Source organism: Salminus brasiliensis, chromosome 6, assembly GCF_030463535.1.
Source record: "Salminus brasiliensis chromosome 6, fSalBra1.hap2, whole genome shotgun sequence".
NCBI lineage: Eukaryota > Metazoa > Chordata > Actinopteri > Characiformes > Bryconidae > Salminus > Salminus brasiliensis.
The window spans coordinates 12,573,713-12,593,774 of NC_132883.1; the positions used below are offsets into that span (position 1 = coordinate 12,573,713).

A 20,062-nucleotide genomic window follows, 5' to 3' on the forward strand; every position below is an offset into this window, starting at 1 on the left:
AATCGGCATGCCACAGAGGACCAGTTAACCTCTATAATGAACACCTTCTGTTACCTTATTCAGGCCATACCACTCGCTAGTCTCGCTAGTGTCATCCAAGCCAAATATGGTTATTCTCACTATTAGGTAGGTGGTCATAATATATATATATATATAAAATTATAATTATATAAAATTATATTAATAATATTTCTATAGCATCTGCATCTTCCGGCCTGAGGCAAGGCCATCGTCAGCTGCAGGCCTCTGGGTCAGACAGTTCATAGAACACACAAAACACAGAAATAATAGGCAAAAAGTCTGCACGTTAGCGGGAGAGCATCTGCACACTACAGTCGCCGAGCGCTGCCTTGTGTGTGTATATGATTATGCAGTAGTATTGTAGAATATTGTGATATATCATGAACATGTATGTCAGGAATATAATGGACTTGGGCAACAAGAAAAAAACATTGCACACATATAAAAACCATCAAAGAAATAATTTATAAGGCAAACATTATAAATGAATGTTTGCTAGCTGTAGAGTTCATAAATAAGCCGCCAATATATTGTTCGTTTATCTCCTACAATGATAGAGATCAAGCACAATCAGCAAGACAATATGCTGCTGTGAAAGAGCAGTCGCTTTGCTGTGGCACTTCACAGACTTTTATGCCGTCTCCATAGAGACAACACTATCTGCAATAAGAGCATAACTATTGTGTACATTAGTGCGCATTAATAATTAATGCTATTTCCCTATGATGGCAGTTCAGTGGGCGTCATGCATCTCCTTCGCGCTAGCCACTTTGACTCCTGTTATGTGCTTAGTCTGCACAATGCAGAAGTTTCTGCGGGTTTCCTTGGCTCAGCTCTAATGGCTGGTAAACGTTTGCTGCACACGCTGGAGGTGACTGATCTGGTGTCAGTGTGACATGTAGCTAGCGGCTAAGTGCAGCCGAGACAAGGCCCTCTCCAGAGGCAGTGCTGCGTCAATATGCTGCCTGAACTTTGGGCTGAGCTGGGTGCTGAATAGGCAGAGAGGCAAGGCAGCACGCCAGCTAGAGAAGTGCCCTCTGTGCCCTTGTGTTGCGCATGCGCACACACCCTCACACATTTTTTTCATATATATATATATATATATATATATATATATATCTGTGTATATATATATATATATACACCACTCTAGAGTCTGCTAAATCCTGCTACGAGCAGTTCTCTACGTTTAGAGTATGGCTGTGGATTCCTGTCTAAAGTGTTGGTCCTATTATTGTGCGTTCGAAACCTGGCAATGCCACGGTCACCTGTGGTTGAGTAGCCTAAGAGAGTAGAAGTAGAAGAGGCTTCACTTTGCTTTGCCAAACAGAATTGGAGGTTAGTGCTCTCGTCCTAGCGTGTTGAGCTACTGTGGCAGCAGTGGAAGCTCTTGGAGGAAGTACATGCTAGCCTTTACCTTTATAGTGCTGGTAGCATATGATGGCAGGGGGTTAGCTTGTGGGAGGAAATTGAGAGAGATGGAATTTGGGAGAACATTTTGAAAAATTAACTGAGGTGTAATGATTGTTAAAATTCCCAAGTCAATTCTATATGATGATAAGAGTGGTTTCTCAACATGATACGATTTCCAGTAGAGCAAAAATAGAGAGTACCTTACACAGACGATATTAACATGTGGATGTTTGCTTTTTCGGTTTATCAGAGAAAGCACCATTCCAAAAGTACACTATTGCAGTACACTATTGCCACTATTGCCACTTGCAAAAGTATACTATTGACCCCTGCAACTTATCCAGAATGCAGCGGCACGGGTTGTCTGTTCCTAAATTCAGCCATGTCACTCCACTGCTGCGTTCTCTTCACTGGCTTCCTGTAGCTGCTGCCCGCATCAGATTCAAAACCCTTAAGCTGGCCTACAAGGCCAAGAACGAACCAGCCCCTCCATACTTGATGGCAATGGTCAAAAGCTGATCTGCACCAAGAGCCCTTCGAGCTTCAAGTACGGCTCGGCTTGACCCGCCATCCCTCAAAATCCACAGAAGACAAGTGTCCAGGCTTTTTTTCTGTCCTGCACCAAAGTGGTGGAACGAACTTCCCCTTGGTGTTCCACGCTCGCTGTCTTTAAACACAGACTGAAGATCCACCTCTTCCGAGAATACTTGGGTGAATAGCTGAGTGATCTCCATATTGACTTGTGTTTAGTAGTATCTAAGCTTAGAGGTATCTTTGAAGTTTTGCCTGTTCAAACTAGCTGAGGTTTTTCTTGGGTAAATAGCAAAGCACTTTTGTAAGTCGCTCTGGATAAGAGCATTTGCAAAATGCCTTAAATGTAAATATAATATATTAGCCTTAAGCTGCCCTTACAAAAAGTGTGCTTTTCATCCTTGTTCTTAATTTTGTGGTGAGAAGGTCTGTCCTCACTGTTGACTTGCTTGTTTAGTTTTTATTATTATTATTATCATTATGCACATTAACTGTGCATTGCCCATATTGAACTGAGAGGCTCGTATTAAATTATACAACACAATACATTATAACATTACACTCCTATTATAAAACAGGTTGATTAAAAAGAACATTATGACAAGAGAACTTTTTTTATGGGCAGCATAAAAAACAAAACAAAAAAACACCCATATTCACATATATACACAGTGGGAACAAACGCCGCTCACTTCCTGCAAGTTGCTCACGCCAACAGCTTTTACACCATATCACAGACAGCATGACATTTGTGTGCGTATAAGATGGACTGAAATGAGCGTGAGTGCTCTTTGTGTTGGTCTGGGAGAAGAGAAGGAGCGCTGAATGGCTGACTGAACAGTAAAGGTTATTCCTCTGGCTATACGCTACCGGCACAGCTGTGAAATGTCACACTGTGGGAGCTCTGAAGGTCACGGGTGCAGGTCAGAGAAACTCGACGCTGACAAAACAGTCACAACTACAAAAGCAGCATTAGGGCTGGTCAGAAGATAGCTGATTCTCCAAGACAGAAACTCAAGCTCCATAATGAACTCAAGCTCCCTCCCTGTAACTCAACCCTTTAAAGCTACACTATGTAGCATTTTACCTTTAAAATAACAGCTTCAAAATGACTGTGATGCTCCACTGACTAGTAAATAGGAGAATAGCATCGTATCAATGCTACTCCAGGCCAGGAACACTGCTAACTGCACCATGTGAATTTGGTGAAGCAGAAACTGCGTAGCGCTGCATAACTCGAGTCATAAATGTGTAAAATCTTGTACTATTACTTTATCGCTTTTGTCCACATACTTTAGGGACGGTTCTGTATTTCTCAGCTTGTCCAGAAATGCATATTTAAAGTGTGTCCTTAAAAAGTGGTTTAAAGTGCAGGAGCAAGAAATGCCAATTCTCCCATAATACAGCTTAAAACTTTAGCTGTATTTAGCTGTTGATATTAAGGCTTTTATTCAGTGGGTAACAACAGTAAAGCCATTTTTGTGCTACACAGTATGCTACAGTAAGCACACTATGCTTTCAGTTGCTGTGGTTCTATATAGAGCTTTGCTTTTACCCAAGAACCCTAAAAAACCTTTACAAAAGGGATATTATGTATTATTCAGTAGCTACTGTAAAACTAGTCACATGAAGTGACCAGGTGTAAACAGGGTCTCTAACACTCTGACATTGACCTATTCAACTCATTGCATGCGTTGGGCATGTTAAAATGGATCAGCATGTGGAAATGTACGGAACTTTCTGTATGCTGAAATATGTTCCATCACTGTCATGAAGTCTCACAGTGTTGTCCTTATTGTTGGATACACTGTGAAGTCAGAAGTCAATTCAGATCATTATGGCCTTATTTTTGACAACAGAGTAACAATAAAAGTCCTGCTGAAATGTCTGCCTGTTCAAAATGGAAAGAAATCTAATGTGGTAATCTGTAAAGAACCGGAATTTTACAGTCTAAGTAATTATGGTATAGAATATAGATATGTGTTAAATCAAAACAGCCTAATTTCTCCTTTTCAATCTAGCATGCCTGGTAAGAACCGTTCAAACATATAACAGTTAGCTCAAATAAAAGGACAATTCTACACCAGACTACCAGACCATTCCTCTGAGTACCATATTCTCCATGTTCCTGCTCACACACACACATGAAAGCCTCCTCATCAGTATTCTGTTCCTAATGTGTCTGAAAGATCTTCCGTGGAGAAATGGCTAAAGATGTCTCCGCACCCTTATAGACAACTCATCAGCACTATTGAGTCTGCTTATTGTCTCGTTGCGCACATTTGAAAAGGTTAGAGGAAAAATAGCACACGGTGAGCCAAAACGCTTCAGAAACGAAAAATTTGCTAATTTATGGAGCGTATTGAATTTTAGAAAAATGTCAATAATGTTAATGAGAAGACTGTGGAAAGAAAAACAGCTGAGTGGAAAGAATAAAAGCTATTTCTCAATGTGGACAGAGAAGATAACTAAATATCAGAGTGTCATGGGGAGCATTTAATAATAAATGATATGATTATGGCAAATTATATCTTTAGTTATCAGTCTTATTCACTGGAGAAGGATGAAACTGAGATTACAATCAGATCTGAATTTGATATGATAATAAACACTTACACTTTTTATATTAACTAATCATCTATCTATCAATCTACCTATCTATCTATCTATCCATCCATCCATCTATCTACATCAACCCATTCTTTCCATATATCTATCTATATGTCTATCCATTCATCTATCTATATCTACCCATCTATTTCCCTATCTATCCATCTGTCTATCTATCTATATCAACACATCTATCCATCTATCTATATATCTATCCATCTGTCTATCTATCCATCAATCTATCTATCCATCTGTCTGTCTATATATCTATTTATCCATCCATCCATCTATCTATCTATATGTCTATTCATCCATCTATCTATATCTACCCATCTATCTACCTTTCCATCTGTCTACCTAACCATCTATCCATCAATCTATCTATCCTTCTGTCTGTCCATATATCTATTCATCCATCCATCCATTCATACATTTATATGTATGTCTATTCATCCATCTATCTATATCAACCCATCTCTCCATCTATCTATATATCTATCCATCTGTCTATCTATCCCTCAATCTATCTATCCATCTGTCTGTCTATATATCTATTCATCCATCCATCCATCCATCTATCTATCTATATGTCTATTCATCCATCTATCTATATCTACCCATCTATCTACCTTTCCATCTGTGTATCTATCCATCTATCCATCAATTTATCTATCCATCTGTCTGTCCATATATCTATTCATCCATCCATCCATTCATCCATCTATCCATCTGTCTATCCATGTATCTATATCTATCTACCTATCTATCCATCTGCCTATCTGTTCATATCTGTTCATCTGTCTATCTGTCTGTCTACTGATCTATCCATCTGTCTATCTACCCATCTATCTGTCGGTATATCTATCTATCCATCTATCTATCTATCTATCTATCTATCTATCTATCTATCTATCTATCTATCTATTTATTTATCCATCTGTCTGTCTACCTACATACCTACCTACCTACCTACCTGTCTATCTATTTATCTATATATATCTACCTACCTGTCTGTGGGTCACACCTCTTAATCATAGAATTCTGGTGTTTTATTCAGTCCACTTTCCACAGGAGTATAAAATTGGTCATGTGGAGTTCACTGAATACCAGCATGGTGCTGTAAAAGTCAGTTGGTAAATTTTTTCACTCCTAGAAAATCCACCATCAACTGTAAGTGGTATTATTAAAAAGTGGAAGCGTTTAAAAACCACAGCAATGCAGCCATGAAGTGTCAGACCAAACACTCTGATGGAACAGCTGTTAGAGCAGCAAAAGGGGGGCAACTCCATATTCATGCCCATGGATTTAGAATGTGATGTCCTGTAATGTGTGTAAAAACTTCATATCTATCAATTAATCACACACGTTCAGATGGCACCTATATTCAGTCATATTCAGCCATATGCATCTAACTGCTACTATCTAAATAAATGTAAACAGCTGGAGTATATAGCTGAGAGTCTTTTCATTTATGGGTGCTGGTGTCACTTGGGTCTGAAAGCACACTTGTATAGTTTTAATGTGTTGGGAACAGTGTTCTGTTGTAAAAGGGGAAATGAGAATGTGCGAGAGAAAGAAAGAGAGAGAGACATGCAGACTCACCAGAGAGAAATCGGGAGCGTTCTGGCACAGCAGGCGGGGGAAGACGGCCTGCCTCTGCACGCGCTCCTCCTCCTCAAACACGTTACCATACATGAAGCCGTTCATCATGGTGGAGTGAGCGTGTACATCAATGTAGAACTCCAAACTCACCTTCTGAACACACACACACACACACACACACACACACACACAGAGGTTACAAATGAAATATTAAATCAATATAAGAATGAAGAAGTGAAAACCTTAACAGGCTATGAGTTGATTGAATGGGTGTGTGAGTGGATGAGTTGATGGGTGAATAAGTAACTCAGTGGGAAGTGAGAAAGTGGGTGGATGAGTTAGTGGATGAGTGAGTGGGTGGATGAATAAGGGGGTTTAGTGGATGAATGGATAAGTGGGTGGGTATTAAGTGAGTGGGTGAGTTGGTGTGTGGGTGGATGGATGAGTGGGCAGATGGATGAGTGGGTGAATGGGTGCGTGGGTTGGTAAGTGGGTGGGTTGGTGAGTGCATGGATGGTTACTGGTTCTCTGCAGTCCAAGTTTCTAGTACCTCTCAGCTTCATCGGCCTCGTAGGTCCAATGCAACGATAAACTAAGGAGGCAGAGCCCAAACATGTCTTGGCTGAAGGTAAAAACTGTCTGTTCAATTTTGCACCAAACTGATGCGCTTAAAGCAGTTGTCGGATCAGGAGGACTCCGTTTCAAACTTCGCTTCTTTCATGGTGGTTTGCTGAAAAACACAGTTTCAGCTTCACACTGTGCTTTTGTACTACACGAACGGAGGGAAGGTGCCACCGTGCTGATGCTAAGCAGTCAAAACAGCACGAGCAGGACGATCACTCACTGTGTTATAAAGGACCGACAGCCATTCTCCCGCTGGCCATTTCATAAGCTGCCTTTAATAACGGCAGCATGGTTGAGAGAGATTCATTTATGTTCCTTAGTCAGCGAGCAAACCTAATGCCCCTGTATCTGGACTCAGGGCCAACGGCTTTCGGCTTCTACCATAAAACGAATGATTAATTTGGTCTGCAGCGTGGGTACAATAATAACTGTCAGCGAGTCGCGAAGAGAGGGGGGGTGGGGGTAATGTAAAAATCCCAGAGCAGAAATACAATAGTCCCTAGTAAAGTGAGGAAGTAGTTGGCTGTCACTTGAGAGAGAATATTTACAGACTGTATGAGACACACGGAGAGGGAGTAGAGGATGGAAAAGTGTGTATGCTTCTGTGAATGGAGAAGTAAAGAGCTGTGTGTGTATCACAGAAAGGGCTTTCATCTAAAGAAAAGAGTACAGCTCTGCTAACGGCGTGCTGCTGGAATAAGGAAAGAGAGGAAAACCCTTCAGAGGCGCCTCCGCTGCCGCCGCCCACGCACCATTCCGGCTCTATAGTGGCCGCTGCGGTGCAGGAGAGCGCGCACGGCTCATGGGCTCCAACATGTCCGCCACATCATTAAGCCTGCGCCGGGAGAGAGGATGAGAGAGACGCAGTGTGAGGTTTGTGTAAGGCGGCCGGTCGCACTGTTGAGTGGGCTGAGGCGTCGCTGTTTGGAGGGCTAGCGTTTGATGAGCTTCAGTGGTCTGTCTGGGTGTGTGTGTGTTTGTGTGTGTGTGTGTGAGTCACCACTCCTCTGTGACGAGGCTTCACAAAGAGCGTCCTGCTATGCGTGTCTCATCAGAGACGGGCGGAAAATGACCATTTATTTTAGGCCCGCTCTCTTTTTCTCTGTTTTCCCACTTTTATAGCCTGTGTGGACCCGATAGCATGGACAAGAACCCTGACTCGTCACCTCTGACCTCTCTCTCTCTCTCTACATCTCTCTTAACCTCTCTCTACCTCCCTCTGTCTCTCTGTACAGTACTATGCCAACCCTCCCTCGTCTCATTACACATTCTAAAACTCACCTCCACTCCCGGGGGTCGTCACGCACAATGAGACACAGACAGAGAGAGAGAGAAACAGAGAAAGAGAAAGAGAGAGAGAGAGAGAGAGAGAGAGAGAGAGAGAACAAGTAGGTAAATGAGAAAGGAGAGAGGAGAAAGTGGGGAAGTGATGTGGAGAGAGAAAGAGGACGAGTAAGTGGAGGAGAGCGAGAGAGAGCAGGAAAAAGAGGAAAGGAGAGAGAGAGAGAGCAGAGTGAAAGAGAGGGGGGCGAGGAGGAGGATAAAAGAGAGAAAGAGAAGAACGAAGGTAAGAAAGAGAGAGAAGAGAGAGAAAGTGAGAGGTGTAATGTGGAAGAGTGAAAGAGAGGAGAGAGAGTGAAGAAGGAGGAGAGAACAGAAGAGAGAGAGTAGGGAGAGAGGAAGGAAAACAGAAAGCAAATGCAGAGAGAAAGAGAGCGAGACAGTAAAGAGCAAGAGAAGGAGGGAGAGAGAGACAAAGAGAGAGAGAGTATGTGAGAGAAAAAGAGAGAGAGGAAGCATAGAGAGAGTAGAGAGAAAGCGTAGAAGGAGGAGAGAGAGAGAGAGAGAGAGAGAGAGAGAAAGCAGAGAGAGCGAGATAGAGAGAGAGTAGAGCAGAGTGAGGGAGAGCGCTCGGGCGGAGCTCGGTGCTTGAAATTCCGCTCACAGCCAAAGCAATTTCCTGGCGAGCGCAGGGCTGTCAGGCCTGTGATGGCAGGCAGTGAAATATTGTGGCTGGGAGTGGAGCTGCAGCCCGCATGCCAGCCTGATGGATGGAGCCCGCAAGGAAGAGAGGGAAACAACACACAGGGAGAAAAAAGAGGAGAATAGAGAGAGAGAGAGAGAGAGAGAGAGAGAGAGGACAGAGAGAGTGAGAGAGAGACAGAAAGAGAGAGAGAGAGAGAGGCAAATCCAGCCACCATTAGGGTAGCTTCATCAGCCTCCTTGAAGGGGTTCCCAGGGTCCAATAGAGGCGAAAGGCATTCTAAGCGCCATTCTGCCAGTATTACAGAGCCAAGGTTGGGCCACAGGCTGATATTTCTCCTAAGTACACACACACAATGCTGCGTAATGCATGACGGTGATGTAAATAGGATAATGTATATATAGGGACATATACATGGTAATGTATATATGTACTGTAGGGATGTGTATAAAGCACAAATAGGAATATACTGTATGAGCACTGTATAAATTAGTGTACATATGTGTGTATAGGGATATATGGAAATGTGTGTATAGGGATATGTATAAGGTAATGTGTGTATAGGGATATATGGTTATGCATGTGAAGGGATAAGTATAAGGTAATGTGTGTATAGGGATATATGTAGTGTATGTGTAGGAATATGTATAAGGTAATGTGTGTATAGGGATATACATAATGTATGTCTAGGGATATATGGTAATTTATGTGTAGGGATATGTATAAGGTAATGTGTGTATAGGGATATAGGGTTATGCATGTGAAGGGATAAGTATAAGGTCATGTGTGCATAGGGATATATGTAGTGTATGTGTAGGGATATGTATAAGGTAATGTGTGTATAGGGATATACATAATGTATGTTTAGGAATATGGTAAGGTAAGTGTAGGGATATATGGTAATTTATGTTTAGGGATATGTATAAGGTAATGTGTATATAGGGATATATGGTAATGTATGTGAAGGGATATGTAAAAGGTAATGTGTGTATAGGGATATAGGGTAATGAATGTGTAGGGATATGTATAAGGTGGTAATGAATGTGTAGGGATATGTATAAGGTAATGTGTGTATAGGTATAAGGTGGTAATGAATGTGTAGGGATATGTATAAGGTAATGTGTGTATAGGGATATATGGTAATGTATGTAAAGGGATATGTATAAGGTTATGTGTGTATAGGGATATATATAAGGTAATGTGTGTATAGGGATTTAGGGTAATGTATGTATAGTGATATGTATAAGGTAATGTGTGTATAGAGATATATGGTAATGTATGTAAAGGGTTATGTATAAGGTAATGTGTGTATAGGGATATAGGGTAATGTATGCATAAGGATATGTATAAGGTAATGTGTGTATAGGGATATAAGGTAATGTATGTATAAGGATATGTATAAGGTAATGTGTGTATAGGGGTATATGGTAATGTATGTAAAGGGATATGTAAAGTGTAGTATATGTATAGGGATATGTGTAAGGTTATGTATATATAGTCATGTGGATCCACATGTTCTATGCCAACCACATAGGAGGACAGGCAGATTAAATATGTCAAAATAAAATGTGTTTTAATGTTTAGCATGAAATGAATACTGTTCTCTTAGAACAACCGCAAGTGATGAAATTCTTATGATGTTTCTAACAGTAATGCGCTACACTACTTCATTCCAGAAAAAAATCACAACTTTAACACAATGTGCTACTTTCTACCACACAACCCCCAGCACTGGTCTCAGTTCAGCACTTAAAGATTTCCATCAGTGCCTCTTTACTGTCGGAGTTGTCCATCTCTCTACAAACTTCCTCGAAAAAAAAAGCACAACTCCATAGAACAACCCCCCGCCCTCCTCTCAAAATGTCAAGGGCAACAACAGCGGAGAAATACAGTCAACAATCTCCCCAGCCCTCAAAGTCAACAAAAAGCCTGCCAATCACACAGCCCCTAATGTGCCGTCAATCAAAGCCGGACAATACTACGGCAGTCTAACGTTGATTGATTGTTCAATTAACGTGTGTCTCTGACCTCTAGATTTGTTCATTTGAATTTGTAATTAACCAATTAAAGGCAATTAGGGAATTAGGAATATGAAAACAGGAGATGATTCGAGCGTTGATGCGTTGAATACTCAAACACAGCTCCAGGACTTCTGGGTGAGGCTGAATGCAGGGAGAAAGATCAGAGCTAAAACTCTGAACTGGTGCGTCTGCACTTGTGGAATAGGAAATGGAAGGTCAAACGAACTTAGACAGACGAGTACTTATCTAAAGCATAGTAATTATGCTGGGCCTTAAAGGCCCATAAACGCTCTCCTTATCTGTAACTGGAAAAAAAATGGTGCTGATTTAAGCAGGATTAGGAGCTGATGCTTTTAACCACAAAGCACTTAGCATCAGCAATACCTATAACGAGAGGATGCAACAAATTCTGCTCCTGTTAAAAGTTAAAAGTCCAACCTCAATGGACTAAGTAGGGGAAAAAAGGTGAAGTGCTTTGATAATGTGGGACAAATAATGCTTAAGCACTAATGTAGAAGAGCTGCTCTATACAAAAGAGGTATACTTGAAAAGCAAGTCATTTATTAGAGTTCAAGTATTAAAAAATGTGTATATTTACAGAAAACATTAAAAATTTTACCCATAAAAACAACCTTTTAACATCAGTTCCCTGAAAAAAAAAGAATCACCTTGAGTTTAAAGTGGTAGTAACTTCAGGCTCCTGCAGATGGTGTTCAGGTAATCAATACCTGTGGGGCGTGTGATGGGATTCATAGATTTAGAAGAGGTGGTACAGTGCAGTGAGTGTCTCGTTGGATGTGTGGAAAATGGGTCGAGAAGCGGATATTAATGATTGGCGAGAAGGAGTGGTTTTATTTGGGCGTGCCAAATTCCTTCACAGTGTGAATCCCATACACCTGAATCTGCAGGTGTATGGAAGCATACGATCATACGGGTCTACCAGCTGTGGCAGAAATCCCAGTCTACAGAAATTCTCATCATTGTTGAGCAGAAGTGAGCAAAGGCCTCTTGCGTACCACCTCTTCTCAATCTATGAATCCTGTCTCACACCCCACAGGTATTTGTAGTCTGGTCATCTTCGTGCGACGCCATCTGCAGGAGCCTGAAGTTACTACCACGTCAAACACGCAAGGTGCCTATTTTCTTAAAATCTAGAGGATTTTAGAGAAGCCTGTCTACTCTAAACCTCCGAAAATGAAGTAAATGAAGATCAGGTGTTCATATGTTTAATAGGGAGTGCTAATTTTATCACACAGCAAAACATATGATTCGTGGACAGAAGAAGCTTTAATCTAGAGAGTCTTCCAAATAGTGTGTAGGCTCAAAATCAGCATCTACAAGTCCTGGAGGCTCACAGACTCCAGGATGCAACAAAGCTCTTTATATGTCCAACTTCCAGATGACACCCTTGCCCCTTCAACTATTCCTGGCATGATGTGGTTCCTCACAGCTCCAGTGGTTTAAAAGTACTTTGTTTTTGTGAGTGAGGTTACACTATGTGTCCAAATGTTTGTGGACACCCCTTCTAATGAATGCATTCAGATACTGTGCAAATGCACAAACAGCTTGTCTAGTCCCTGTAAAAATGACTGCCAATAGAATGTGACTCTCTAGAGCAGATAAACATGAACCTATTGGCTCCATGCCTAATGCCAGGTCCATTTTGCCCCCTTAGCATTGAGCTGTGGAGCAGTGGAATTGTGTTATCTAAAATGATGGTGCTCCATCCAACACTTTTGGGTTGAGTTGGAGAATTGGGAAGGATGTGGGATGATATCCAACATCATGACCTCACTAATGCTCTTATTGCTGAACGCAATTAAATCCTCCGAGCAGTGCTCCAAAATCGCATAGACAGCCTTCTCTGGACAGTTACTCCAACAAAAGCAGGATAGACTCTTTTTAATGATGAATAAGCAGGTGTCCAAATACTTTTGTCCTGATAGTGTACTTGTTACAAAAGCAGTTAAGTCATGGATGACCTCTTAGGAGTCCTTAACACTCCATTAAAAACATAGAGCATCTGGTTTGCCATTGCCCATCTACCCTCCTTACGTAAACACGGCATTAGACTCATTAGCTGTGCTTAATAACGCTAAAATATGAATGTTCATTTGTAGCAAAGGTGTGGATAATTCTCGAGTCCCTGTAAACGTTTGTGTGTGTGTGTGTGTGTGTGTGTGTGTGCGCGAAGGCTAAGCAGACAGCGTAAAAGTGACAGAATTGATGACACACAGGTGTTGAGCAGAAAGGAAGAAGAAGAATGTCAGCATTCACTCAGGCAGGTCATCCTCCTCCCTTGCGTTCCTCTGCAGCCTAATGGATTAAGCTATTTAGCCCTTTTTAACATAGAGGTGACTCGTAATCAAGCTGAACGGGCACTTTGACAGCCCCGAGCCACCATGTTGCGCGGTTTAGTGCATCATAAGCAGCTGCATCTGTCGCTTGCTACTGAGTCTCAGTAAGCTTGAGAGCTCAAAACAAACAAATCGGCCCGTTCCATCACTCCCATTTGGCTGGCCAGTGCAGATGAAAGTTGGGCCAGAAAATATACCAAAATAAACACACATGAACATGAACGGTTTTCTCAAAAACATGTTCTAATGAATGTTTATGCCAAGAAATACTCTCATTTTCCATTACATACCTACCGGAGTCAGATCATATTCCATCTTGGATTCACAGAGTGCATTATTAATATCATGCCTTGTTGGATCATTGACTTCTGGTGACAACTCCTGTATTTTTTAATATTGCATAAACCACAGACATACAAAATAGTGCAATATAAGTGCCTAGTACATGTCCCTAGTGGATCTTAGTGCACCCATTTCTGACACAGTTGCACAAATGTACACACAAAGCTTGTCTAGTTTGTATAGAGAAGTATTGCCAATAGAATAAGACTCTCTGGAGAAAATAAACATGAACTTACTGGCACCCTGTCTAACGCCAGACGTGAGCTAGACCTCACTGATGCTCTGAACACAATCATATCTTCACAGAAATGCTCCACGGTCAAACAGAAAGCCTTCCCTGGACAGTAGAGACAGATAAACCCCTTTTGATACCCTTGATATTAGAAGAAACGATGAATGTGCAGCTGTCCCACTACTTTTGTCCATAGAGCGTACCAGCTAGAGAGTCTTTTCCTATAATGAGAGAAGAAATATAAAGGAATCTGGAACCATTCCCACACACTACATTTTTTCGGATCCTTCAGACTTCTGGGTCCTCACTTGTGTAATCTCCTCTTCAGCTCACAGATTACAGGTTTTCAATGAGACTTCAGTCAGAAAACCTGGATGGTCCCTGGAAAAGCCCATTTCTGTGATCAGTGGACCATTTTCATGTAGAGATACCCAGCACTGTGCAAAAGTCAGAGATCACATTTATTCCATTCCCAGTCAAAACTGCCATTTTATTTCTTAGGAGATCAGACATAGCACAATCCACTTGCACCTGCAAGTTAATGGGAGAGTTTCCAGGACTGCAAAAATATTTGAAAGATAAAATAATTGATTTTGTTCAGATCTAAAATAATCCACAGGGGTTTCTGTCCATCCTTCCAATGTGAGAAGAAGACTTAGCGCTGTGTCTGGAAGGACAGTGGAGATGATCAAGAAGCTCTTACGGAGAAAAGAAAAACGTAAGAAAGGAAGAACATCTGCCCTAGAACACCAAACTCTGACATCTGAGATGTGAAGCAAGGTTTCATGAACCGATGAGCCAAAATCTGAGATTTTTGTAAGTAACAAAGCAATGAAATACCCTTCCAACCATGTCTACAGCCATCGGTCAAGCATGGTGGAATGTCAGTGCACATTCGAGGATGTAGAACATCTAGAGTTAATTGTTTTTGATGGACAACCCCAACCACACTGCTGAAGCAGATCAAGACCTCAACATCATTGAGAAATGCTCCAACTTCAGAGACTTCTGCAGAACTGATAGGACGTCTCCTGGAAAGAATGGAAGCTCTAATAAAGGTAAAGGGTGGACAAACTAAACACTGAACCATCTGACATCAGATGCAGTTACTGAGGCATCTGTGTCATTAATGCTGAAAAATATATAGCCATGCTAGAAGATCCAACAAGGACCCATGACTTCCATCTCCTCAACAAGATGGGACCAGGATACACTGGGACTAAAACTACTGCCAACTACCCAGTGTTCTCACTACCTCTACTGCCATCCCCAGAAACCACAGAGATAGATATATAGAGAGAGTGATGCCTTCCTTCCTTGTGGGAGCACTTTCCAGCGAAGGGCCAGATAGTGCTGACACAAACTGGAGGTGAGACGCTCCTGAGCTGGAGGAGGAGATGTGATGATGGGCACAAATTGCTCGTAAATCTCACAGATGGGTAAGTAATGGATGTCTGACACCAGAGGACATCGCAACACGTACACCGACATGCACACACACAATCATACACTCACACACACACACACACAGAGCCCCACGTTTCTCCCCGCTACCCTAAATGCAGTATACAAAAGACCACAGAAGGAGGGAGGGAAAGAAGAAAGGAGGAAAAATGAAAAGTCCACAAGAAGGCTGTTGGTTTGGAGGTGCAATATCCATCTGGCCATCCTGACAGGATCTAATACATTTGTTTCAGATGGAAAATTAATTTTCTAATATTAAAAAAGGTCAGAAATGAACCATGGTAATGCCGTCCCTTTTGTCATCTTTAACAAATTATCCAAAATGGTGTTGTCAGATTGGTGGGGAGATGTTTTCTATGATGAATGTTCCCAGTAATCAGCCAATCAAAAAGAATCCCAGGCTCTCCTTGATAAATGGGGTGGAAAAGCGGCACTTTGCCAAGGAGATAGGCCCATTTGTTTCTTTATTCCTTCTCTTTTTTTTCTCAAAAAAAAAAGGAAAGAAGAAAGTCCTGCGCTACACGGGGACAGATTATATTTACTTGCATGACTGACTTTTAGCCATTTTCTCCCTTGACCAGTGCTCACATTTGGGTGTAATATGGCGTACTGTTTTTGTTTGAAAACCATTCAGGTGACTTTGCTTTCCAAGAGATGGATTAAAGGTAAAACTGTGTATGTGTCAAATGAAAGTGAAAGTGTCCAAGCTTTTATTTGTTGTTTTTTTATTTCCAAAAGTAGTGAAATCAAACTGACTTTGCTTCTTCCTTTCATTACTTCCTCACCATCAAATTAAATATTTAGTATCACTTTACTTGGATGGTCCATTATAGATGCCTCGTAGATGCTCACCTAACATTCAACTGAATGTGTATTAAATGCATCTAAACTCTGAGGTAAATGTAAATGACTCTCTATGGAATCTAATCCTACGTCTAACCCTAAACCTAACCTTAACCTTGAATCAACCCTAAAAGCCAGCCCTAAACCCCACCCTTAAAGAGGTAAGGTTAAGACTAATGTTAGGTGAAGGGTTACATTCAACTAAGAGTTCATATGCATTTAATTAGACATTTAACTGCATATTAGCTTAGCATATATGAGGCATTTACAGTGAACCATTTAAGTAAATTAATACTAAATATTTCTGACAGCCAATCATGCATTCATTGGAAAACACAATTAAAAAGAAGAGGGCAGTACTACCGCACTACTTGCACTACTCATGTTTCCCGAAATTTTGTAGCACCATCTCATCACCAATTGCTCAACTCATCCCAAAAGTACTGGATAGAGCCCCAACCATCATTCCAGAGAACACAGTTCTTCCACAGCTCAATCCTGGGGGGCTTTATACCCTCTAGCCTATGCCTGGCATTAGGCACGGTGGCAATAGGCTCATGTTTATCTGCTCCAGAGAGTCCTATTCTATTGGCAGTACGACAGCACCTTTCTACAGGAACTAGACAACCTAAAGTCTACCATTTATTTCTAATTGCATTGCATTGTGGGATATTAGTGATCAAAATCACACTCAAAAACTGATTGTTTTTGTTTGGTTCTGGGTATGAAGGATGGAGGTTACTTGAGTATACTTGATATTTGAGGCTCCTAATTCCTAACGCTGGCACTAGAAGTGGTTACAAAATCATAGTTTGAACTGTCTGCCAAGATAGTAGACAAAGTGGATCAGAACAAATTGGAGAATTCATTAATTTGGTTAATAAATTAAAGTATTTCAAAGTATTAAAATAAGGCCTGTGCGTTGTCAATCCTTCCTCACGCCATCCTCTTGCATTTGCCTATGGAAAGAACAGTATGTTGAATAACGTGAGCTGAAAACTATGGACTTTTGGGCGTCACTTCACAAATGATTTGGTGGGATAAACCACAAACCCCACCAACTCGTCATGGCATGAAAAGTTTAGTAACCCCTATTCTAGAACACCTTAAGAGAAATCAGTATAGGCCAGTAGTTTGAAAGAATAGAACATTCTAGTGATTTGGCTTCTACCTTTCTAGATTAGCAGTGGTCGTTCTCCCATAATCTAGCCTTGTCTCCATACTTGGACAGGTGGACAGGCTTGTGTCAGTGTGTGTGTAGCAGTATAGGATGGCAGAATGCACAGCATGGGTAGAGGGTAGAATGCTGCAGTCACATGCCACAAGGCTGGCAGTGAGACTGTCAGGTTAAGCTGAATGCTGTGTCTGATGTGATTAACCACAGAGTAAGTGGCTCTGCCAGCAGGACATGGTTGTGTGTGTGTGGTTTTGTGTGAAGACCCCAAGGCTTACCGTGGTACAGAAGGCCCAGGCAGGCAGGCAGGGCTTTCCCCTGTGTGTATGAGTGTGTACAATGTGGTGGTGACAGGCCACCAGGCCAACAGGCCAAAAAGACTGCACCAATGAACTCAGGCCAAACACCACCACCACACTGCTGACAGATTCTGCATGTGGATGCTGATGAGATGCGTTTGCTCTGCTTTCTTAGTACTGAAGGGTCTTTTATTAAGTTTTATTTCAAATTTTATTTCTATTCTCCCTCTACTGCATGCAATGCTCCCGACACTGGGAGGGTGAAGGTCCTCTAACAAAGGCCTCTTTCGACATATGCACAACCAGCGAGTGCCTCTTTTTCTGGACACTCAAAGGAAAGTGCTGTGTACCCAGCTCTGATGCATCGACCAGTAGACGCCAGGGCCGGCCAGCACTGCACTGGAGTGATGTGGGGAGAAAGTGCCTCGACCCACCCTGGAGAGAGCAAGGCCAAATGTGTTTTTTTTGGATTCAAACTAGACATCCTCTGGTAATAGTAACAGCACCTTATCCCACTGGACCAAATAGGGCCCTGAAGGGACTTTTTTATGTTTTACTTTATTGTGTCCCCCCAACCATATACATGCGTTTAGAAATGTAAAACAGAAGAGCAGTCCAAGATTCAAACAAATATTGTGATACAAACAAATACTGTACAGCAGGACTGTACAGTATTAGGTGGTGGGTTTGCAGATCTTGATTAACAAATGAGGCCTGTGGTATGTCCCCAATTGTCCCCAATTAAGAATGGTATGCAGAATTAAATTATTAAGCTTTATACATTCTCTGTCTGCTCAAACCTTGTACTAACACTTATAAAACATGGACTTTACTAATCAACTCTCTATACACTTGAAAACGAAAGTAATCAATGCCTACAAGGCACAGAAGGCTTTGAGAAGAGCCCAGCATTTTCACCTACACTGGTTTCTACAGTGCAGAATGTTATGAAGAAATGACAGTTCAGGGGATCTGTGGAAGTCAAGATGAGATGGAAGTCCATCTTGTTTTTTGGAAGTCCAAGAAAACTCTCTGAGTAAACTGTTCATATGCTGGTCCAAATGACAGCTAATAACCTGCATGAATGTTAAGAGTCAAGACGGTGGTGCTCTGTTCAAGTGTGCAGCACTGCCTGCACAAACAGTCTTCACTGAATGGTCAGAAGAAGAATGCTTTACCTACCACCTCTTACAAACAAGTGCTGTGGACGGTCAAAAAAGTCAAAATAGAACTCTTTGGCCACGATCAGCAAAGGTACCTTCAGATACAAAAAGGAACTGCATTTGATTAAAAGAACACCTTGTGAACTGTGAAGCACAGGGGTGGGTCTATATATTCTTTGGGGTTGTGTCGCTGCCAGTGGCAGTGTAAATTTTGCACGGGTGAGGGGAAGAATGTATTCCACAAAATACAGTCCTGTATACAAATCCTGGATGCAATTGATAAACCTACTGTGTTAAAGGGCTAAGGATGAAAAGAAGAGGGCTTCTACAGCAGGGTAATGATACAAAACGTACCTCAAAATCCACCATGGGTTACCTTAAGAGACACAAACTGGTTCAAGGGGAAAGTTTTTTAGTATAGCCATCACAGACCCTTGACCTGAACATCATAGACAATTTGCAAAAAGACCTTAAACAAGCTGTGCATACAAGATGACTCAATTAAACGGTCACTCTATATTAAGGGCAGCTGCCTTAATAATATAAAAATTGAAGTAGAAAGTCAGGAGAGTTTTTGATATAAGACTGACATGAAGAAAAGCGCCATATTTGAACATCCCTTAAATTTACCTCCATTATTGTATTGGAGTGTGGGTGAGTTGAGGATGAAAATATGTGTGAAAGTGTAAATAGAGTTTGTGCATGTGAGCGAGAGAGTGAGTGATAGGTTTGTGTATGTGTGTGTCTCTGCGGAGTGTGAGGGACATGGGCAGATCACTGCGCTATGAAGGATCCCATCGATCAGCGTGTCAGTGCTGGGGGAAAAGGTTAAGCCGCCGAGCGTGCCCCCGCTCCCCTCGCCAATCCTCCTGCTCTTATCAGGATTTTGAAAGAGCAGCAAAGGGCAGGCCATTCCCAGGACAGCCCCTGACCTTCACTCATCACACACCTCACTCGCTCGCCCGCCATAATTAACACCCGACCCGGAAAAGACGTCCCTGCGCCCAAACAAAAGAATGTGCAAACGTGGGGAGAGAGGAAGAGAGTGCGCGAGAGGAGACGCACCTGAGCGCGATGGCTTTCGAACGGCGTCAGCATACACACACACACACACACACACACACACACATACAGAAAAAAAAAGTGCTGAGTCAAAGTCCCCCAGTGTTAGTGTTATGAAAGCGTAGCATAGGGGCTTCACAGGAACACAGGCCTAAATGCTAACCTAAGCCTTTCTAATATGCACAACATTCTCGCCTACTGCTTCTTTTAGACACTGCATATGTCTTAAAGGGGGCTGCTCACCCTGATTACAACAGACACACAGAAGCCCCATTGTGTAGGAATTGGAAATGATGGAAACCGATATGTGTTACAGAGTT

General features: G+C 41.8%; 1 protein-coding gene across 2 annotated transcripts in view; it reads right to left on the bottom strand.

The window, feature by feature from the left end:
- Positions 1-20,062, bottom strand: part of agbl4 (AGBL carboxypeptidase 4) — a 436,619-nt gene that overhangs the window by 20,800 nt on the left and 395,757 nt on the right. Inside the window, exon 10 of one of the 2 annotated variants that reach the window (XM_072681668.1) lies at positions 6,178-6,327. In XM_072681668.1, the coding sequence (XP_072537769.1) occupies positions 6,178-6,327 (150 nt within the window). Of the gene's footprint in view, positions 1-6,177; positions 6,331-20,062 lie in introns of both variants that reach the window. The other variant, XM_072681667.1, reaches the window with a different exon arrangement.